The sequence below is a fragment of the Genypterus blacodes genome, unplaced genomic scaffold, assembly GCF_046128005.1.
Source record: "Genypterus blacodes isolate CSIRO-AG114 ecotype Tasmania unplaced genomic scaffold, CSIRO-AGI_Gbla_v1 ptg000052l_1, whole genome shotgun sequence".
Taxonomy (NCBI): Eukaryota; Metazoa; Chordata; class Actinopteri; order Ophidiiformes; family Ophidiidae; genus Genypterus; species Genypterus blacodes.
The window spans coordinates 5,260,904-5,285,000 of NW_027466864.1; the positions used below are offsets into that span (position 1 = coordinate 5,260,904).

General features: G+C 48.9%; 1 protein-coding gene across 2 annotated transcripts in view; it reads right to left on the bottom strand.

Moving 5' to 3' along the window:
- The window catches only part of rftn1b (raftlin, lipid raft linker 1b), a 79,401-nt gene extending 61,200 nt beyond the window's left edge, over positions 1 to 18,201 (bottom strand). For both annotated transcript variants that reach the window (XM_076150320.1, XM_076150319.1), the window contains exons 1-2: positions 17,613 to 18,201; positions 8,352 to 8,520 (exon numbers count right to left, since the gene is read on the bottom strand). In XM_076150320.1, coding sequence (XP_076006435.1) covers positions 8,352 to 8,499 — 148 coding nt within the window. In that variant the 5' untranslated portion in view covers positions 8,500 to 8,520; positions 17,613 to 18,201. The remainder of the gene's footprint in view (positions 1 to 8,351; positions 8,521 to 17,612) is intronic.
- Positions 18,202 to 24,097: the final 5,896 nt, after the last annotated feature.

Consider the following 24,097-nt stretch of genomic DNA (forward strand, 5'->3'; position numbering starts at 1 on the left):
CCCCGCCAAACAACGGAGGAGTCGGAAACTGAGACGGAGGCGTAATTATAAGGATTGAGTGTGTGAGTGTGTGTGTATCTATTTACTAATTAACCGCCCACTGTGCCTGGGTGACACCTGCCTGCTTCCCTTGTTGCTGATCTTAACGGCGCCCTGCTGAGAGACGCTGAGCGCTTGTTAATGCACGCAGAACGTCGGTGCGGCTCAGACGTGACGACTCGACTAATATCCCCCGCACGCTCAGAGAGGAGGTGGAAATGAAGACGCAGGGACGCTTACAGCTCCACATGGGCGGCGTTTGGTAACTAACTCTAAATCTGTATCTGTTAGGACGCAACGCTGCTGCCTCACCTGTCGACTCGCTGATGGAGATGAAATACCAAGAGTTAAAGCTCAGCGGCGCATAAAATGGCCGCCTAGCTATCAACTTTCTACTGAGAACCTGACATACATGCACATGCCCCGCCTCCTTATAATGCCCCGCCTCTTTACGATGCCACGCCTCTTTACGATGCCACGCCTCTATATGATGCCACGCCCCCAACACAGGGACTTCAAAATAAAAGCACAGGATGCACATCCAGGCACTGAAGCTGGAACATAACATCAACAAGTCTGGTAAAAGAGGAATTGAACCTTTCAGACGAGAAGAAGGAGAGCTGAGCCGGATCAAACGCTCCTGCAGGACGCTTCACTTTGACACCGTGTCGGCACCAATGAGGGTTTTGAACCTACAGACATTTCTGCATGTCTCTAACCTTCAGCGATGGTTCCATGGTGGCAGCAGAGCTCATCACTCCCCTGGGTGTGTGTGTCATTCTCAGGCGGCTCCTTTAGGGACTGCAGCTCTATTTAGAGACGACGGATCGGCCGCCAATACCGCCGACGCCCTCCCAAAGAGGCTCATTCTAGAATATAAACACACGAACCGTCGCTGTGCTGCACAGAAGTCGTCAACCAGGACAAAGTTGAGGGTTGGAACAGAGGCTAACACGTACAGAAACAAAGACAAAGCTGAGAGACGACGGGTGGGAAAAGTCTGCGGTTATACAAAATGAGTCAACAGTGTGTAGGCAGGTGATGGCGCCTGCAGAGTGTGTGTGTGTGTGTGTGTGTTTACTCATATCATCATGCAGTACGCACGCTGCCTAATCAGGGTCCTGTCGCTCTCCGTCACACAGAAAAAAATAAGGAATTATACGACCAAGATGCAGCTGGGGACGGTGAACTCTGATTGCTCGCCCCCCCCCCCCCCCCCCCCCGCCCCCTTCTTGCCCGTCTCCCCGCCGCATCTACAAATCCATCACACGGGCGAATTGCAGCCTGCGTCCCACGTGGGTCTAAGTGCAATCAAACTCTACACACACACATCGACCCCAATCAGCACCCTATTTCTGAGCGCCGCTCTTTGGTGTGATGGCTCGAAAAACAACGGCAATTTCGCCGCTTCTGCATTCCCATTTGACCGCACGATCCGGGGGTGTTGTTAGTCCACACTGCAGAAAATATCAAGTTGGATTATAGAGCTCTCTCTCTCTCTCTCTCTCTCTCTCTCTCTCTCTCTTACAATCAGTCAGTTGAAGCAGCTGTTGCCTGCATTGATGCCTCGTCTGCCTGCTGATTCTTTGTGAATAAAGCGGCAACCGGCTTTTGTCAAATCATTCTAATGAGATGAAACTTGACGTCATCTACGCTGGGAAGGTTTCCTGGATCTTCGGAACGTTCTGGAAGTCTCAGATTAAACCGGTTCGACGCCAATGGGAGACGATTCACACACCAACAGCGTCTGATACCGGTTTGATCTCTGAGAGGCTCTGAGCTCTGCGTTTAGACGTCTGTTCGACTTCGTTCAACCATCATTAGATCATTTATTGTCCTCATTTCTGTTCCGTGTTGTGTTGCTGCCTTGATGCTGCTGTAACACCTTGACATAAACAAAGGCTCGTTGTTCCAAAGCTCCTGTCTGTGCACCAAACTTTGTCTGGAAATATGAATTTAGCATTTTTATCACCGGCAGAGAAACAGTGAAAGGAATCCCGTAAATTGCTTTTATTGTGCTGAATCCTCCAGATGTCCTTGTTCACCCAGACGTTCCGCTTTCAGCTAAAGAGCACTGGCGTTTTGTTTGACGAGGGCCCGGTATTTAACCTGATAGTACCTGAACGTTTCACCACAAACCTGATGGATCACAGCAGGGAGGAGCTGAACATCACCGTCACTCAACATGAGGCACAGAACTCAGTCAGTCCTGTGAGGATTGTTTTCTGCTTTTTCCCTGCCAAAGCTTCAACCTGGTGATAGATCCATATTGACACTTTTTAAAGAATAAGCCACGCCCACTAATTTGAGAGCCAATTACAGCAAAACGGTGACGAAGAACAAAAACACAACCTGACACTGAAATTGAAGAAGATACAAAAAAAAAGTATAAAAATTAAAAAATGTCAAACTATTTGGGCAGGAAATGGGCGTGGCCTATATGGATGGACTCAGATGGTTCTTCCAACCGTCAGTAACGCTTTGAAATCTCGACAAACCAGATTTAATAACTACCGATCCTCATTTTAACTCCTCCCCTCAGCCGTCATCTTGTCCACTTACCGACACAAACAACACACACAACCTCAGCTCGGCAGGAAGTGAGGATCAGGGGTGAGGCAACTTCCTGTACATTCTGCCCGTTCGGCCTTGTTGGAGCGTCTCAAACAATAGCCACGGCCGCACACAACAGATCCTCTTCCCCTCCACACACACACACACACACACACACACACAGTTGAGGCTCTATGGAGGTCGTGCTGGGGGCCGGCGGAGGTATTTTGTTAAATTTAGATTGTTTGCTCGTCTGCTGCGGCCGCCCTTATTGCATTTCAACACAATCAATGCTGCCGTATTGGATCTGAGGGAGAGGCCAATGAGGGCCGATAGAGAGGCGGAGACACACACACACACACACACGCACACACACACACACACACACACACACACACACACACACACACACACACACGCAGGAGCTTTGACGTCCAAAATAACATGTCACCACACGTGTACACACACACACACACACACACACACACACACACACTTATGTACTTCTATATCTCCGTCTCTATCTTTCCTCCCTCATTTCCTCTCTCTTCAAGACACTCAAACTCACTTACTCATCTAATGACGCACACACATGCCCACACACAGGACTCATGAAACACACAGAGCCTCCTCAGGATGTTCTCCTCCTCCTCCTCCTCCTCCTCCTTTTCTTCTCTCGCTGAGGAGCCGCCACCGACGATCCCCAGCTTGTTTTCCTCTCCTCTTCTCTCGTCAGGACTGGATTCTTAGAAACCTCCAGGGATCGTACATTAAAATCAACAACTCCCGGGGTAATTTACCAAACTTTGACAAATTAACATGCGGCCCAGTTTGAAGCTGTCTGGAGTCAAACATGAACTCACTTCTGTTTCATGAACTTCTGGCTCTTTTTTGCATTTTTAAACTTCCTTTTTAAAAATAAACTCAATCTGACTCAAGTCACGAGGAGGATGTATTGCACAAACGCAAACACACACACACACACACACACACACACACACACACACACGCACACGCACACACGCACATTGGAAAGTACAGTCTCGGTTAGCTGCAATAACAAACCCCGAGACACAGGAAATAGTCTGAGCCGAATATGAAGCGTTACAAGCTAAACTAATCTCCAACATATTGCTGAGAGAGAGGGAGAGAGGGGAGAGAGAAAGGGGGGGGGGAGAGAGAGTAAGAGGAGGTACTGGGGAGAAAGAGGAAGGAAGCAGGAAGCGTTTCCTGCTGCTGAAAACTTTGTCAGCAGTTGCTCTCCTTTGAAGCTGAGCGCCGTGTTGCTCGCCGAGCGTCCCGTTGCTCGCCGAGCGTCGACTGTCACACGAGCAAAGCGGCGCCCTGACATCTTTCTCTCGGCACAACAATGGCCGTGGCATTTTGCTGCTCCGCCGCCTCAGAACAATACAAGCGGCGCAGCCATTTAGCACGCCGCTAACGACGCGGCGGGAAGGAGGCGGCGTGAAGCAGCCTGAGTTTGTCACGCCGCCTCAGACGGGAGCTGATGCATATTTCATCTGCTTTTCCCCCGAACTCTTCCTCTCTTTCCTCCCCATCACACTGCTCACCTCCTTCCCCTCCCCACACTGACTCATGATTCATTGGTGATTCATTTCTTTTCTCCATCACGCATCAGCAGTTGTCCATTTTGATTCCCGCCTCCATCAGTGAAACGATCCCGCTCGCTCCCTCTCGCCACCTGATTTGCAATCATGTTTCGCAAAAATCGAGTCTGTTTCGATTTGAGCCGTGGAAGCCACGCCCCCGGGCGGCGGGAATGTAATAGAAACGCAATGTTGAAAACAAGCCGGTGACCGTGAGTCGCAGCCTCAATGTCACACACTCACACACTCTCCCTCCAATAACTGCGATTCAATTCCACCTCCCGGGCCGAGGAGCCAGGGGATAAATCCCTGCTCCCCCCCGCCATCCCACCACTAATCTCCCCTTCGGAAAGCCACTCTGGTGTGCGGCGTTCCCGCTGACCTCTCCTCCAGCTCCGTCTTATATGGGAGGAGCGGCTGAGGGGGGGTGGAGGGGGGGGGGGGGGGGGGGGGCTGCTTCCATGTGTCACTCACCTGCTGCAGCTCACATTAACAAGAGGACCTGAGGCTCTGGGGGTTTTTGCATATAAATGATGTCTAGTTCACGAGAGGAAATCAAACAGTGTGTGTGTGTCTGGGCCTGTGTGTGTGTGTGTGTGTCTGTTCGCTCTCCTGCTTTCATGTCAAGGACGACATCATCATATTTCCAGTATTTGCTAGTTTGGTTTGTTTGCAGTTCTTGCTTAACGTTTCCTCCTCATCTTGTCGGTGAAGTCGTGCGGTCCAGGTCTGGATAGCAAACCGTCTCTCTGCTCCGAAGCAGAGCGACCTGAAGCTGAACAGGAGCTCTGCTATGAGACGACACCACGAGCTCACAGGAGCTTTAGAACCTTCAGTTCTTCATCACTGTTCCTGCCCTGGAAGGAGGTATTCCTGCAGGTTTTTGGTTGCTGGTTTGAAGCCTGCGGCGGCCACGGAGGCTCTGATCTCACAGGTGGCAGGAAAATGATTACAAACATCCTTCACAGTGACAGAGAAGAGAACAACAGAACAACTTCACTCCTCAGTTTGTTGTTAGAGCCGTGACAGAAGAGTCCAATCACATCGCTGGAAACAAATCCTATTCTCTTCTCCAATCACCTTTCTTATGATTTACTGCCTGTTTCTTGTATCTGTTCTTTAATTCTCCTCCCATCTGTGGTCGTTCCACTCAGACGGCCCGCTCTGTTTGTCTGAGCTCAGTCATTATCTTCATCAGCTCAGTCCCTCCTTCCTCTCCCACTCTCCATCTTCATCACAATCTTGAATTGTAATCTACGTCTTTAATATTTTACAGGCTATTAAAGCGCAGAGAGGCAGAGCGCATGAATCATTACCTCGGCTCTCCTACCTGCTACAGAGTCATTACAGCCCGGCAGGAACACGCCAAACTCTTCATCCCCCCCAAAATCTGCTGATGCGCTGCAAAGATAAGGCCTGGAGGCGAGTACACTTACACACTCTGATTCCTCTAAGTTAATACGCTCCTATGGGACACACACACACACACACACACACATACACACACACACACACACACACACACACACAGACATGTACTGACAGAGACAAAGAGACGGACCAGAGGAAACTGATTACTGTAAGTACCACCCCCCCTCTATTCCAGACAATACTCCAAACATAATGTGGTCATGAGCCAAAAGGGACGCAACCCCTCCACCCCCGCCCGGGTCTGGAGTCCTGTACGCTGTGTGTGTGTGTGTAGGGGGGGGATGGAAAAGCTTTGCCTTCCCCTCCTGGACGCTCTCTCTCTCTCTCTCTCTCTCTCCCTCCCTCGCTCCCCCGGCTCCCTCATCCATCCAGTCTCCCGTCTCCCGTCTCTGTCGTCCTGACAAACTAATGGAGACTAATCAACTGTCAGAGCAAAGTCCCGGCACACTGCGTCTCCCTCCCACCATCATCTCAGCTATAACTGTCACGGGCAGGAATAACAGAGTGATGGCTATATATAGCAGCCCCGCTCCTCCCAGGGCGCACACACACACACACACACACCCACACACACACACACACACACACACGTATTGACCCACAAACGTGCATTACAGGCACAGACGTGGAGACAAAAGCTTCTATTCTTATAAAAACCACCTCTGAATCCATGACTGACTTCTTCTGCTTCACCTCTACTTTCATCATCTCCATTAGTTGAAGCCAGTGACGTCATTCAGTGTTTTTGTTGCAACAGCGTCGTTTCCTAGACGATGACGCAGGAAAGATCTTTTAAATGAGGCGTTCAAAGTCTCGTGGAGCGTCGGTGTTAAACACGAGAGCAGGATTCCAGTAAATTCCTGTTCCACTAATTTATGCTCGCGTCCCAATTTCTCAAATATGCAACGCTCTCGTTCCAAAATGGAGTTCACGGGCGGAGAGTTTTCCTGAATTTAATCAGAGAAGAAGAAGATATTACTTAACAAAGTCATTTCTCCTCTGAGAGCCACAAAGACGACTCCAATCTGTGATGTTCAGACAAAAGCTGCGTTCCTTAGAGCAGAAGAGAGCGAGAGAGAGAGAGAGAGAGAGAGAGAGAGAGAGAGAGAGAGAGAGAGAGAGAGAGAGAGAGAGAGAGAAAGAGAGAGAGAGAGAAAGAGAAACCCCAAACATGCTCAGGACAGGAACCTCTACTTGTGCTGACTGTCTTCTTCTCTAACAGGAAGCTCTTAGCTGCTGGATTGAAAAGTCTCTCAAAAGTTGGCAGATGACATCACACTTTACTTTATAGATCAATATGTATTTGACAAGCACAGGAAGCTGCACTCACACAAACAATGCTGAGTCAGGACGTAGTTTCTTAATAGTTACAGTAACTTTCCACTAAATTTCAACCAAACTGGGATGTGAACCCATGGTTTAACCTAAAGCACACACACTTCACCTCAAGATAAGATGAGAATGTGATAAAGCTGTAAAGAATTTGGCCGTTGGAGAACATTTTGTCTTCAAGAACGCAGAAAACAAGCCCATAAAACACACACACACACACACACACACACACACACTCACACACACGTGTCGCAGCCCCAGGGCCATGAGTTTAGGTCTCGGCATCTCAGGAAGCAACACCCACCTCGCCCGCCTCAGACTGATGGAGGAAGGAAAGAAGCCCAGTGTGTGTGTGTGTGTGTGTGTGTGTGTGCGCTGTTGACTTGTAGCCACCAGCAGACTTTTACTCAGCGTGACAACCAGCGATAGTTTCTTAATTAAAAACTTTCTTTGCAAATTTCATTGCGTAAATGTTTACCGCTCCTGAGCCAAAGGACCATTAAGTGCTGCGGGGATCAAACCTGCAACCTTGAAGCTGAAGCCAACAGCCTTACCACAGCAGCAGGGTTTGCGCTGTGTTTGCGTCCCCCTGCTTGGTGGGCTGGTGCCATACATAATTGATGGACAGCAGCCGGATGTTTGGAGTGGAAAAATTCTAAATCATCCGCACAATGTCACGGCGTGCCTGAGTCATTATTAGATGCAGATATTACAGCGGTTACTGCCGTACAGGGAGCAAGGCACTAATTAACACTGGATAATAAGAAAACGGCTGGAAAATTACAGCCAGTGTGCTGTTATTCTACACGCCTGATAGATTCTGTTATGGAAATGCAATTACGCTGGCATTTGAGCAGCGGCGGCGGCGGCTACGGCGGCTCGGCCCTGGACCGCGGGGCACAGCGGCCCTTTGCGAGGACGGATCAGACCCGTTAGAAACGTAACGGGGTGTGCTGCAGCCAAATGCCAAACGCCCGCAAGTCAGCGGTGCGGTATGACTCCTGCTCACGTCGAGGGGCCGATCGTTTAGACTTTTTACGACCCCGCAGCACAAAATGACCATAATATATCTGCAGGGCGCCGCCGGGATCGACGATCGATAGCAACGATCGGGGGAGTGAGATTCCTGGTTCAGGCCTGGAGTTTGTTTCAAAATAAAATAAAAACTTGCACTAAATTCAAAGAGTTGGTGGGCGGGGATCAATGCAGCTGATGTGCTCCGAGTTCTTTCGATAAGTCTCAGATTACTTAAAGCTGCAGTACGAAACATAGCGATGTTGTAGAATCTGCTGATATCCTTGTTACTTTGTGATGGGAAGCCTTAAATGAAGCGCCACACTCTGACAGACTGACGCTTTAACGCTTCTGCAAAAGGAATCTGCCTCTTACCGTCTTTGCCGATCAGGAAGTCCAGGTAGCAGTAGGTGTAGGCCACGCCCACCTTGGTCTCCACCTGCGGCCTCTTCAGGGTGGAGTAGATCTTCCCCGGGCCGTTCTCCTCCGACGTCGGCTTCATCTTGCGCAGCCCGCAGCCCATGGCGCCGCAGTGCGTCGGTCTCTGCACACAGACGAGAAGTGTGTGTGTTAGTGTGTGTGTGTGTGTGTAGGAAGGACGCGAATGCAGAGATCTATAAAGGAGCTTTGGGTGGAATAAACACACACACACTGTATTTCAGGTAGAACTCTTTAAAATGGTGCTGAACATTATGAGTAATGAGAATAAAGTCATAATATTGGACAAAAACGTGTAAATGTGAATAAGATCACAGCAACACAGGAAGAAGAAGAAGAAGAAGTTTATATACTTTTACTTTGAATACTTAAGTAGAGTTAGTATCGAGAAAAAATAAGCGAAGTACGTCTTCAAGGTTCTTTATCCAAATGTACTAAAGTTTCCCCTCTAGAGAATAAGACTTGGTGACACACACACACGCACACACACACACACACACACACACACACAATCCCATTGGGGATTGAGAGGGAAATGGATGAAGAGCCACATGTTGGAGACGTGTCAGTAAATAAATATATAAACGCCACTAAATGAGCTTGATTTTTCACGGCTCCCTCCGGCTTCGTTCCCACGGGGACCAAATTAACAGAGACAGCCGTGTAGGAAGAGGAGGCCTTAAAGGGCCGGCGCGCAGCACGAGGCTTCACCCTAAATGACTTGTGACAGCATCGCTTCCTCTCGCCAGTGGCTGCAGCTGGGAACAGGTGATATCCTATTGTGCCGCTCTGATTAAACCCATGGATAGATGGATGGGAGAATGGTGGCGGCGGTGGCAGCGGTGACAGCGGCGACAGCGACAGCGGCGGCCCTCCCTTCCCCTCCCCTCTCCTCCCTTCCCCTCCCCTTCCTCCTCAGTTGATGAGGAACCCTCTCTATTATCCTCGCCTCTAATTACAGAACGTTCCGGGGCCTTGGTCGCCAGACTGCAAATCTGAGCCGGCCGGCGCTTCAGACACGACAGGACAGGAAGTGGGGAGGCGGGGGGTACAGATGGGGGGGGGGGGGGGGGAGAGAGGAAGGAGCGGGAGGCGGTGGGGGACTCTGTTAATGAGGTGAACAGCAAGAATGGAAAAGGTGAGAATCAATCAAGGGAGAAAGAGGAAATAGGGGCGGCCGGGCTGGAGACTGTTCATTGAAAAGGGGGTGGGGAGCAGAGGAGGAGAGCGGGGGGGCGGGGGGGCATCGGGTAATGCATGGCAAGTAGAGTCTGGAGAGACGAAAGAAAAAGGGCCGGCAATTAGAGTCCGATGAATAGAAAAAGGTGCGCGGGAGTGAAGGGGAGGGAGAGAGACGGAGAGAGAGATTCATTACTGCCGTCATAAACGCCGCTGATCAGCCGCTCCGGTGGCGGTGACATGTGGTGGCCATTGTGAGTCTGGACGTGCATCACAATCGTATCTCTGCCGCCTGGATGGAGCGCTGAGGTCACAAAGCTCCATCTGATAACGCCAGAGCCGCTCTGTTCCACGCCGTGTAGAAGCAGACGAGTGGAACTGCAGCGGCTCAGACCCGAGCTGTTTACTGACCTCGTGTCCTCTCGCTCAGACAAACATCAGGTGATTGGCTCTTTATGGATTTCTGTCCCTGTTTGCATGGGAACTCACATGATTTGTCACAACTGCAGCGACGTCTGTGAGCTTTGATCCTGCAATGTGGAAGAGAAGCTGACATCACACCGCATGACAGTATGAAGTCCTTCCTGTTTGTACTTGGCAGCTTGTGACAGAGTTCCTCCATAGAGCCTCCATTGGAATGGGAATGTCTGTACTTCTGCACCTTTGTTGTGTGTGTTCCAGGCTGAACCCCTCAGTAGAGCAGAGAGGCGGCGTGAGAGAACAGATCAGTGTTGGTGAGGGAGCGCTCGTCTATCTTCAGACCGGCTCCAGGGGTGTGAAGTGTGTGATGCTGTGCTGTTTGAACCGTATCTGCCGATAATCCTGGGAATGAGCGTCGACGTGGGGTCTGCAGGTGACAGCATTCCCACGCCGACGCCGCTTCGCTTGTCAGCCGACGAGACGCAAAAAACGTAAACAAGACCTTTCTTTGAGTTTGCTGCCGTTTTTCACTTTTGACCGCAGGCTTCCCGCGTCCCCGCCTAAGCTGAGAGATAAACTCCTATCCCCTCACTCATCTGCTGTGACGCCCAGCGGGACCTCAGATAAGCACGCTTCCCAAATGTGGCATTGTTCCTTTCAAAGCCCTGAAAGCCTCTAAACGCTTTCTACACGTTCTATCAAAACGTGCAAAGCCGGACCGACGTCTCTCTCTCTGTTTTACGAGTGAAGCCATTTTCCCAGCCGAACTCCAGCGGCAGACGGGGGTCCTGTGAAAGCGCGTCAGTCCCCCTCTCTTAAAGTGTCACTCAAGACCGCACGGTGCTGCGCTGGAGTTTAGCACGCCGCATCAAAAACACTTCAGCCATCAAAGAAAATGGAGGGAAAAAAAACAAAAAATCTTTCCAAGTCTCGTTTTTTTACGCTACAGTCTCTGGTAAATAGCTTTTATCATCTCCCCCCCACCTCCCCCTCACACACACACACACACACACACACACACACACACACACCCCGGAGAGAGCAGGAACAACAAGAGAGGAGGCGACGGCGCTGTCATGTCGTCTGTAAGAGACAGAGGAGAGGCAGGCAGAACAATAGGGGGGCTAGAAGGAGTCGGTTTGGAATGAAAACAAAGCGGATCAACCAAAAAAAAGTGTGTGAGTGTTTGTATTTGCATGGCTCCTTGACAGCAGCCCGGAGGAGAACAGGAGGAGAACAGGAGGAGAACAGGAGTATTTTTAGAGCTGAACTGACAGAGGAGATGTGAGATGTTTATGATTTTTCAGCGGCCCGCGTTTCGACCCTCTGAAGCGGCCCGGGGCAGACGCTCCTCTCTGCCTCTCGCTCCTCTCTGCCTCTCGCTCCTCTCTGCCTCTCGCTCTGGCGTTTGGCTGAAGATTGACGGGCGCTTTGGGGTTTCGGGCCTGGGAAGGGCGAGCAAAACAGACACCGGACAGCTTCCGAAAAACAGGAAGAAAGCCATTGATTTCCCTTTTTGCTGAATTAGCAACGATCCCTTTTGCCATTTTGCTCCGTCTTTTGTCTCCCGCTAATGGCGTTTTGAAGTTTTTATTCGATAAGAGGGTTTATTCGATAAGACTTCTTGTAAAGCTGCGGCTGAAGTTCAGATGCTTTGTTTTGGCTGTAATGCACTTAGCTTTGGCCCTGTAACCCAAACATCCCTCAGCTCTCTCTGTGTGTGTGTGTGTGTGTGTGTGTGTGTGTGTGTGTGTGTGTGTGTGTGTGTGTGTGTGTGTGTTGCTCTGCTGTGTCTCCGCTGCCTGCAGCATCAGGATGGAGCTTCACATTCAACAAGCACCTTTCCCCCTCCGTCAGTCAAAGCGCTTCGTCTTGTTTTCTCTGCGTTTCTCTCCAAATGTCAGCGGAGTAGGAATGTAGGAACTTCTGCACACACTTAAGCCCTCCATTATACTGCCTTTAAAGCCGTAAATACATTTCTCCAGACGTCATTGGTGCGTCTTAATGTGACTCACATGGGCACAAATTGATGAATGTAATTGTATCTTTACTTATCGGGGCGAGGGAACGGTGCATGTATGCGCCGTAATCCCTTTATTTCCCCTTTGATTGCAGTAAGGGGCAGTGTTGAGTGTGTGTAAACCCACTGAGAGTGTGTTTTCATCAACCGGTATGAGGTTGGATGAAATGAGTGGGCAACAATAAAGGTTTTGGTTGATTGTTCCTCGTTTCATTGTTTCTTAAAGCTTCCTATGGGATCCCTGACTGGATATAAACCGGAATGCTACGCTTCCACATCAGGACCCAGCTTCATTCTCTCATTCTGACTGTGTGTGTGTGTGTGTGTGTGTGGCTCCCGTGTTCAGACGCAGTACTAAGCTTTGTGACAGAGGTACGTTGGTGCATTTTCTTCATTTTTCTGCTTGCCGATGCAACTTTTCTAACTCAAGTCAAGTGAAAAACTCTTATCTTAACTTTTATGAAACGTGTTTATGATCATCCGGGGCCGGCTGCTTCTCTTGCTCTTTGTGGATCAATGTGGACGCCTGCCAGCCTGTAATCTATTGTTGCTTTTGCCAAAAACAAAAGCAGCCCCAACAGCCCAACAGCCCAACAGCCCATCTCTCACCGACAGAGACATCACGGCGTCGGCTAAACCAGACGAGATCGCAACAGAGCCGATATCCCTTAATGCTATCTGACTGAGAGTGTCTCCACATTACACGCCGGCGTTATGAGGCTTTGATGGCGGAATTGGCGAGATCAAACCCAGCAGCTCGAGAAGCTTCAGAGTGGATTAATGGAGGAAGACGTTAATTAGGACACAGTGTTCTTGTGTTCTTCTTTGTAAGCTCGCTCTCTCCCTTTATCTCCTTCACCCGCTTTCCCAGTATTTGGATTTGTTCTCCGAGACAGAGTGGAGCTCTAGCGTTCACGGAGAGGAGCGCAGCTATAGGTCTTCCCCCCAAAGCAGAGAGGCCATCGCGTAAACCCCAAAGGTCAGGGCTTTGATGGATCCTACAGCCGAGCATCCTGTCAGAAGCGTCCTTGAACTTCTGGGTGTGAACGCCAAAATGTTAAATGTTAAACCCATGACATCCTCATCTGTTTCCTCCCTTCCTTCCTCGCGTCCTTACAACCTTGGACTCACAGATGATGCATGTACACACACACAGGTACGCCTGGCCCAGTTCTCCCAGTGACAACATGTGGCACAGAGCAGACACACCTGCGGTTTATGAAACAGGTTCTCCCTGGATGCGTCTCAGGCAAGGGTCAATAAATCTGATGTAGATGACGTCATGCAACTTTAAATGTAAACACAGATCAGAATTTCCTTGCAGTCTCTGGATAAATCTAAATAAGTCTAAATGGACCTCTGAGGAAGCTTAGGCATCACTTGCATCCTATTTAGACCTTTTGTTTACATCTGTCGCCTAAACTCCAGGATGTTAACTGATCTGACCGCTGATGATGAAGAAGAGAGAGACATGTCCAGCATGTTTGCGGGTCAAACTGTCAGCTTTAAACGTCTTATCTCCCCATCTCAGCCCGACCTCTACCAACAACAGAGCGGTCGCAGGTTCCAGACCCGGTCACGGCAATTCAATCTGTTCCACTCGCCGCTCCGGGGCGACACGTATAATGGCGAGCGTACGGACAAAAACCAAATAGGAGACGGTGGGACGCGAGTGAGGCGAGGAGGACGGCGGAGGAAACAAGGCGTGTGTGAGGCTCTCCGCCGTTTCAAGGCTCCGGCTGGCTCGGCAGTCGGCTGTGGCCTTGGCGAAACCTCCTCTCTCTGTACACTCACATGGCCTGGGTACAGTCCATCTACACACACACACACACACACACACACACACATCCAGGGAGCTATTGCCATGGGAACCAACCCCTCTATGACTATTCGCTTCATGTGAGAATAATAGGTACCAATCTTTCGCAGCCTCTCTCTCTCTCTCTCTCTCTCTCTCTCTCTCTCTCTCCTTCTTTGTCCGTCTCCATCTCTCTTTAGTCCTTCTTTGGTGGACGCAACCTCTCGTCTCTCTCTCTCTCTCTCTCTCTCTCTTTCTCTCTAGTCCTCCATCTTCTACCCTCTTTCATCTCCAGGGCCTGCCACACTACTTTGTCCCGCCTCCCCTCCCCTCCCCTCCCCTCTTCGTCTCCCCTCATCTTTGCATGTCTTTGGCAGTCACGAGTTCAATTTGTCGTGCATAATCTATCCACAGCGGGATTAGTGCGGTTCTCTAAAGTGAAACACGACATCGTCTCCAAACCCCCAAAGCGACACTCAAACAAACACCGAGGGAAAGAAGGACATTTGTGGGTTTTCACAAAGGAGGGAGAGAAAGATGCCGTGTTAAAAATAGAAGTTTCTTCTGGGCGCCCGGTGTTATTTTTCTACCAAAAACACGGCGGGGGGGAGGGTGTGTGTGTGTGTGTGTGTGTGTGTGTGTGTGTGTGTGGGGAGATTTCCCACGTGTGAGTCATTGCTTTGTGAACTCGCTCCAGGCAGGTCATTCTTTATTAAAGCCAGCCGAAGCCAAGTTCTTAGCCCCTCAGACACCCTATCGACATGTCCGTGTTCAACATCACCACGATCAATACCGCTGCAATTTCCTTGACCACCCATTACAACCAGGAGTCCATTTGCCTTATAGAAACATCAAGGGAGATGTCCTTCTTCTTCTTCTTCCTCCTTTTTTGGCTTCACGGCAACGCTTCTCTGTGTCGTCTGAGTGTTTGAATGTCGTCCCCCCGCCCCCCATCCTAACGCCTCCCTCCCTCTTCCCCGCCTCCTCGCCGCCCTGAGGATTCATCCTAATGTGCTGTTTCAGGTCTACCGTGATGCCAGGGGCTTGAATAACTTCCTACCATCAAAAGCCTGATCGCTGCTAACGTCACCAGGGGGAGAGAGGTGTGTGTGTGTGTGTGTGTGTCTGTGTGTGTCTGGGATCTTAGGAACAGAGTGTTTTAGAAGGATAAACGGTGCGAGACTTGCTACCACACGGACAATCAACTTGACATTCCCCCCGCCACCGGAACGACCAAACCCACCCATTATGAACCACCGGTGTCCCATTCTGACACGTTCACCAGCCAAACACTGAGTTACTATCAATTAGGGGGCTGGCTGTGATTTCTGTTGACGTTTGTTTCTCAACTGTGCCACGAACAACGAGTATATCTCACTGAACGTATCTGAAAGATTGATAAAAAAGCCATCAACCTACAACTACTTTACTATCTTTAATATTATGAAGGTAAACATCACTTTTATCTGAATCCAAATCAAATTCTGCTTTTTTAAATCACCGGCATTCTATTCATTCTCGCCTGAACATCCCGTGTTTGAAATGTTATGATCATCATATCGTGTCCTTCTGTGGCCGTGTGTGTGTGTCTGTGCATATTAAGTGAAGATGAGGGGACGTTAAGGCTTTTAAACAACCAAAGCTCGCCAATTACCTTAATCAAATTTCACACCACACAAGGGGGGAATCCACCGCGCCCGCATCAGAGAGCAAACACAACCTGATTAACACAGGTTTGCAGAGCAACCGGGGCAAACAGAGTCAACACGGGTCCGCAAAACACACACACACACACACACACACACACACATACACACAGCAACGTATGGATCCAGAAATTGCGTTTTGTGGATACAGTGTTGAACATACAGGAAGTAGTCTTGGAGCGATTGAAGTTAATGGTTGCTTGACCTTTTGACCCGTGTAATGATTCCCAACCTGACATTGTAGCACAGCCGAGCCCAAACCACAATCACTTCCACATTTCCAGCTGGCGAGCTTTGCATTGTGGCCAGCGTAGGTTGAAGTCATGTGGGGCTCCTATAGAGAAAAATGCTTCCCTCTGTGCGAGAGTGTGTGCGTGTGTGTGTGTGTGCGCACGTCTACGCCTACATGCATGAGCGTCCATGTCCCTGTGTGTGTGTGTGTGTGTGTGTGCCCGTGTCATATGAGCCCATGTTGTGTGTGCTGCTGCATGTTTTTGGCACATTATAGGTATATGTGCACATTTGACCTTTGATACACATTTAATATTTTGCCCCCAGCATGTGTGTGTGAGAGTGCGCGTGTGTGTGTGTGTGTGTGTGTTGGCCCGCATACCTCGAGGCAGGCAGACGCTGTATGACTTTAACCCCCGTTGTGCTTATGTGTTGGTGATACTTAGACAAGAAGAAGAAGAATAGATGGAATTACCAAACATATTAGACGGTAGAATAGTTAGTAAATGCTACATATTGTCTGATACTGACATCATGTGAAGTAAAGCAAACAGGTGCGTTGTAATCACAGCTTTGACTCGTTTTGTTTTTGTTTGATTTGGATTAAGAGCTTAGAGTTTTTAAAATGTAAATGTTCCGAGGCTGACGTGAGGCAGATTAGAGTGAATAATGTTTAAACTTGGATTCTACCGTTTCCCCTCAGTTCAGATTGATTTGATTATAATGTTTAGTGGCGTAAACATCAAAGGTTACTGCAACTGTAATGTGTCTGCTTGGCTTCAGGTCCAGTTTGTGCACATGACACACACACACACACACACACACACACAGAAACAGCGTCTGTGTCCCTCATGCTTGTGTGTAGTGTACTATAGGCCTGCATGTGTGTGTGTTGGAGAGAGAGAGAGAGAGAGAGAGAGAGAGAGAGAGAGAGAGAGAACTCCTGACCCACCAACACAGAGGAGTTAACGCAGCCCGACGCTCCACAGCTCACCAGCTGGAACTAATTAACAGCACTTCGGTCAGACTGAGCTGAGCTGAGCTCTCTCACTCACTTTCTCTCTCTCTCTCTCTCTCTCTCTCACTCACACACACACATACAAACACATAACTCTGCTCTCTCCCCGGCCTTTCCTTTCTCCTCCTCCTCCTCCCCCCTGCCCTTCCTTCACCTCCTGCCATCCCTCAACTTGTTCCTCCCTTTAAATCTCCTCACGCACGCTTGGATGCGTTCACGCAGCGCAGAAACACGCATAGACATGTAAACATTCACCGCCACATGAAACACACATACACGCGCTTACACTTTACACACCACATGCACACGAACACACACACACTCTCTGCCCTCTCCGTGTTGTGATGCACACACACATCTCCGGACTGTCAGGGTTCACTGATTGGATCCAGGTCGACATTTCTGGCATTCTGGGTCCAGCCAGTACCAGTGTGTGTGTGTGTGTGTGTGTGTGTGTGTGTGTGTGTGTTTGTGTGTGTGTGTTTGTGTGTGTGTGTGCGCGCGCGTGAGAACATGTGTTAGTGGGCGTTTTGTGTGTTTTGGGGGATTGTGGAGTTTTGTGTTCTGTGTTGCTGCCCGGGAGCCAAACTTGCGGCTCATCATCATCATCACTATCATCATCATCACTATCATCATCATCTAACGATCAAACTCTGGCGTCATTAGCGCGCGGCTCAGGCGCTGCTGTGCGGTAAACAACTGCCGCCGCTCAGTTTCCCTCAAGTTTCACGCTGCAGCAGAGCGGAGCTGCGCGCCTGAAGCGCATCTGGCTGCCTGGATGCAGAGGAGCTGCGCGGTCATGTTGCTGAGAACAAACGGAACTTACCTGTATCCCGAATCTGGTCCGAAGTTGTGAAGTTCACAGCTGAGATGAACCGGCGCCTCCGGCAGGGACGCGCATGGTGCTCGGGCAGGAGAGAGGCGAGGCGGCGGCGGCGGCGGCGGCGGCGGCGGATCCTGCCCGGAGGAGCCGCAGATCCGGCCGGAGTGTGGAACCAGAAATCCTCCGGCAAGGCAGCAGCAGACCAGAGAGAGAGAGCGAGTGTGTGTGAGCGAGTGTGTGTGAGTGAGTGTGAGGGAGAGAGAGCTGAGCGGCTTCCAGAGGTGTTCGCTACGGATCCCTCCTCCTTCTCGTCTCGCCAGCTGTGGCACCAAGCGGAGCTCAGGCGAGGCAGCGAACACACACTTGTGCAGAGAGAGAGAGAGAGTGTGTGTGTGTGTGTGTGTGTGTGTGTGTTTAGGTCATGCTCCAAGTATGTCTGTACCAATGTTCTGCACGCTCAGGGAAACCACATCCTGTCACACATCTACCTCCCCCTGTCTCTCTCTCTCTCTCTCTCTCTCTCTCTCTCTCTCTCTCTCTCTCTTTCCTCTCTCTCTCTCCCCTCCCTGTGATTGTCTGAAGCAACTGAGCGCTCTGACCCAGCCTCCGTTCAGCACAGCCCCTCTCCTTTTCCCTCTCTCTCTCCCTCTCTCTCTCCCCCCCTCCCTCGCCCGTCTATCTCTCCAGCAGCCGCACCAGTTCCACTCGACTGGCTGAAGAATCCATCTGAGGAGAGGAGGAGGGGGATGAGGAGGAGGGAGAGGAAGAGGGGAAGGAGGCGCGGAGGGTGGGGGGTTCGTTGGGAAATACCAGAGCAGAAGAGAGGGAGGGAGAGTGGGAGGAAGAAGTGTGTGTGTGTGTGTGTGCGTGTGTGTGCGTGCGTGTATGTGTGTGTGTTTGTGTTTGTGTGTGTGTGCGTGTGTTGTGTAGAGACTGAATGACTACAGAATGACGGGTTGACAGAAATTGTAATCGATAGTGAGTTTGAGCGAGAAATGTAGAGAAGTGGACAAAAAGCAATAGCATGCTGTAGTAACACATGCACACACACACACACACACACACACACACACACACACACACACACACAGAAACACACACACACACTGAGGGAATAAGTAAAGTGTATTTGGGTGGTGGTAATAAGTTTGACCAAGGAGAGGTAAAGGGCTATGATGGGGTTTTTGCTAGATTAAGAAGTGTGTGTGTGTGTGCTCGTGTGTGTGCGTGTGTGTAATCCTCGGTTCCTCACTGCTCCGTAGTGGTTATGCATATTTAATACATCCGGGTCAGGACCCCCTATAGCTCTGTATGTATTATTAAAGCCTGTCTGTATGGGGGGGGGGGGGGGGGGGGGAGTTGCCAAAACAACAAACAACAACAACAACAGAAACCCTGACAGCTACAGCAGAGAGCTGTGTCAGTCGGTGCCTCCATGATGGAAACCAAGCAGGACAGTGTCACAGCGGAGACAAGAGACAGAGACAGAGACAGAGACAGAGACGAGGATGGAGACGTCCATCTCTCAAACTGTTAGTTTCAACCTAGACATCATGTATCTACAGTTCTAGTGACCATCCTCTCCTCCCACAGAGCTCCGTCCATGACCTCAGACTCTTAAGGCTGAAGAATGACAGGACTGGGTTGAGATGAGGCTTTTTTCGGGTCCATCCGACTGTAAGGCGACCTGGGGTCAGACCCCAGAACACGCCGGGGGAGTTATTCATATTCCATCTGGCTGAGGGATCGCCTTGGAATCCTCCCAGGAGGAGCTGGAGGTCTTTACTGGGACGGTGTCGTGTGGATTACTGAACTTTACTGCCACCGTCCTGACCCAGACTCCTACATGCAGCTTAACATCCATGCATGATCACCAAAGGAAACTCCAGGGCCGCACATCACCTTTTATTACCGATAGGAAGAAGCTGCTTTGTTCCTGTAAAGACTCAATCTGACTCTTGTGTTTGTAAAGCAGCTTTGTCGAGCTCACATGTATCTCCATAGAGACCAATGATGTGTTCCTACATGACGGCTGAGAAATGTGTCACTATGCTGTTCGGGGCTGGTTTGCTTCATAGCAAGTCACTGAATGTAGCTGAAGGTAGCTAAATGTAGCTGAATGCAGCTGAGGGTAGCTGAATGTAGCTGAATGCAGATGAATGTAGCTGAATGTAGCTGAATGCCGATGAATATATCAGATTGTAGCTAAAAAGTAGCTGAAAGTAGCTGAATGTAGCTGAATGTAGCTGAATGCAGATGAATATATCAGATTGTAGCTAAAAAGTAGCTGAAAGAAGCTGAATGTAGCTGAATGTAGCTGAATGTAGCTGAATGCAGATGAATATATCAGAATGTAGCTGAAAGTAGCTGAATGTAGCTGAATGTAGCTGAATGTAGCTGAATGTAGTTGAATGTAGCTGAATGCAGCTGAATCCTGAATGCTTGGCCGCCCTCTCTCTGTACCGTGGCTGCTGTGGGTCTGGATTGAATCCAGTCTGGTTCTCTCTCTTTTCAGCCTCAAGGACGGAATTTTTGTGTTACCAAGATTCATTTGGGAGGTGAGAGGTGCCTGTGTGTGTAATGCAGAACAGGCCGTGCATGGGGATCGTTTACAATGGTGACTCGTTTACAGTCCTTGGCGTGTGTGTAGTAAAGACATTGTGCACAACAACTGCTGTTATGGACTCAACAGGGAATCTGTGTGTTCGTTTCTTTCCCGCATAACGTACGAGAAAGCAAACTGAAAACAGACACTGTGAGCTTATTCAACCATGGAAATGCAAATAGAAACGCTGCTTCTCGAAAACACACAGAGAATCTCACATGTTGTGTATAATTAGACAGTACATTTAACAGAAAACAGCTAAAAATCTGATCCAAGCCATGAACTGTGCACATGTGTGACGGCTGCCATGTGTTTGTCTGAGCTGTTGCTCTCTCTCATCCTCCAGAATGAAGCTTGGCCATCCCGACAGCACCTGCAGGTGCAGTAACGCCAACCTTTGTCAACGGAAAATGGCAGAAGGTTTCAGGGAGACGCTGATCGGACATGTCGGCGACGTCTGCTGGTTCCGTTTCTTTCCTCCTCGACTGCTGCCATCTTCAGTTTATGGCGTGGAGTGAAATTGGAGGTAAGTTGTTCCTGTGCTGAGCCACAGGTGGTGATTTGTTCCCCCTCCCTTGGGTGGATTTCGTATCAGCCACCCTGTTTGTGTTCACAGTTAAACTCAGGTTACATCCTGGCATTTGAGCTCTCACTGATTCATCATGTTGTCATTAGGCAGCAACACAGATTTCAGGTAGACTCACTCTGTCGTCCCACACGGTGTGATGCTGAGTTTGATCTGCTCTCAAAGTCACCTCGTGCCTCACAGGGACCTTTGCCGGGGGTTGAAGTCTCTCTCTGCCTTCTCAACAACCCTCGGCGTCGCTCAGATGTTAGGAGGCAAACACCTTTAACTCCAGGCTGCAAATTAATGACATGTCTGCTCAAGATGGAGATTTCCTCCCTGTGTTTGCTGTCACACCAGGAGCCCCATTAGACTTTAATCACCTCTCCTGAAAGCACGGGCGGGAAGCTGCCAACATGAATCTAGATCTGGGCAACACGCGTCCTGCCTGGAGCGCCACGGTTGAGTCAACTTTCACCTGAAAAAAAGGTTTGGACTATGGAAAGAGGAACAGGGAGGGTGGGGGCGGGGAGAGGCGGCATCCTGCATCCTGGCAATCACAGCGTTCCGACACCGACGGGGAGATCTGAGGTTGGAATTTAAAGGACAAAAGAAAGTCAAATTGTTCCGGTCGGACGGATGTTTGTTGGGTATTCCAGCCTGGTTTGGATTGAGTGAAATCAAACAGATGCTGAGACGCTGAAGCAAACCTGAGTGAATAGCAGTAATGATCACCCACAGGGTCGTTACCAACGCGCCGCAGCTACAAAGCATTCCAGAATAAACCAAACATACAGTACATGCTTGGCAAGAGGACATTTGTATGATGTCATCCTGGAATTTCACACTTGATTGGGTCGTTAAAGTGCAAATTCGGTGCGTTTAGTGTCCCGGAACTTGAGCTTGGTAAGAACTTGACCGTTAAACAGCGGCGGGAGGCACATCAGTGTGAGTTGTGGAACTGTGGGACAAATAACATGGGATGGGCGACCAAGCGTGTGTGTGTGAGAGCTGGCGTGTGTGAAAGCAGCAGGTTTACACGAGTGGCTGAGGATCCGGTCCAGACAGCCCCATCAGGCCGCAGAGAGAGAGCGGAGGAAGCCAAACGCATGGCTGAGGGAACCTTAATGAGTCTCTGTCGTTCTGCTGTAAAGGATAATATGGCTGAGTGGCTGTGCAGAGCGGCAGTGATGCTGCAGGCGCCCGACCGTCCTCATCCCCGTCCTCTTCCTCGTCCTCGTCCTCGGCTCACGGAGATGCAGTGCCCTCCAGTGTCTGATGTGGAAAGTGTTTGGATCTGTAAGGGAATGTGGCACCTGATGGAATCATCAACCATATACCATAAATATAATAACCATCAAGTTTATTATTATTATTATATTGTTGCATCCTGTGACCCTCATACTGTGCCTATTATAATTATACTTTAACATAAAAAAGTTGACTTGTGAAACCTATAGTAACCTATAGAAACCTTTAGTAACAATATGAAAATTCCTCTTTAGATTGGACTCCAGAGGGTTAAACTGCAATGAGATTAGAACATCTATATTCACTTTTAATTGAGATAAACATCTCAATTATAAGTGAATATAGATGTTCTGATCTCATTGCATCTCATTTAATATCACTATGAGGAGAATCTGCTCCTTGTTTTTTCATGGAAGATCATTTCAGGATCTCTAAAAACAACAAAGATCTGTGTCAGCACTGCTCTGTCAGCAGTAAGTAAGTAAGCAATATTATCTTTATTACTATTTGTTTTTATTGAAGCTATTTGTTTGTTATTTTAGATGCCAGTGTGTATACAGTTATAGGGCATTTTGGAGATCATTTTTTATTGTTGGTGTTTAACTTTTTTCGTAGACCCTGAGGTAAAATCGGCAATATGAGGTACAAGTAGAACACTATGATCTATGGGTTTGAGTCCCTTCATGTGGCCGCAGCAGCAGCATTGGAGCTCCGGCTCTGTTACTTTAAACACTGAGCCAATATTCTGCGGCTCCAAGTGAAACACGTCGGCTCTATCTGGATCTATAAAACGCCATGGGTACATAAAGTACTACACCCAGCAGATCAATCATCGTAACTATGAATCCTTCAGCACAAACAGCAGCGAGATCAGGACTCTTGTCTTACAGATGGTTTGATCTTCACCCTGTATGCTCTCACATCTGAATATCACACATAAGAGAACAGATTTGCCCCAAAACCCCTGAAATATTCTTTGTGCTGATAAAGTAAAGGATCTCACTGAGTCACAACATTCCTTCTAGTTATTTTAAGGATATAAAAGTAAACACAAAGCTCAGATTTGTCCTGATTGGGTTCATTGTTATCCTGCTTGTAATTGCACACTTCAGCTTTTCACCATTGTGCTTTCTGAAACCTTTTCTTCAAAGCTGTGGACATTTTTCCTTAATGGTTTTTGCGAGAGCGAAGGCACAAGCGAATCCACGCGAGCACACGTACTACTTTTCTTTCAGAGCTTTGACTCACTCACACACACACACACCCATTGTGCTCTATGACAAGAACACACAATACTGCATTAAGTGGAGCGGTGATAGCAGCAGAATGTCGCTTGTACATTAGGAGACAATCAGAGGAATGTGTTTGGTTCTGGATATGCGAGGTCGCTGCTGAGATAAGATCCTCCTGCTGTCAGCAACACAGAACAAATCTTTCCTCCATTTTGTTACACATTACACATTATAAAAGTATTTCAAAAAGACGTGGACATAGTTTTTAAATATAGCCATAGAGGTGCAACAGGTTTGCATGAGGAGGCAGTAGTCGAGTGGGTAGAGCTTCCGCTTAAGAACCGGAGGGTTGCCGGTTCGAGTCCCTGCCGAGGTGCCCCTGAGCAAGGCACTGAACCCTCAATTGCTCCCCCCTCTGTGAAGGGTGGTAATATAATGTAATGTAAGTCGCTTTGGATAAAAGCGTCTGCCAAATGATCGTAATGTAATGTAATGTAATGTAATGATCATAATTAACAAAATAAAATAATGAACAAAATAAAATGATTAACAAAATGAAGAAAAATAAAGTAAAAACCAATCAAATGTAATAAAATAAAATAAAATGAAATAATTTAACTAACATTTCTTCTTATCATTCCTCTTTTTTTTTTTTTTTTTTAAACTTTAACTAACTTTGTTCTTAGTTATGATGTTATGCGTTAACAACCCGTTTCCTCTGTATTTCCTTAGGAAGTCGCTGTTGCTCCGCCAGATATGCAACCTCATTTCCTGTGAGACGTTTTCCCAGGAAACAGATACCAAGATGTTTGGCAGAGCAAAAGTATGAGCCTTC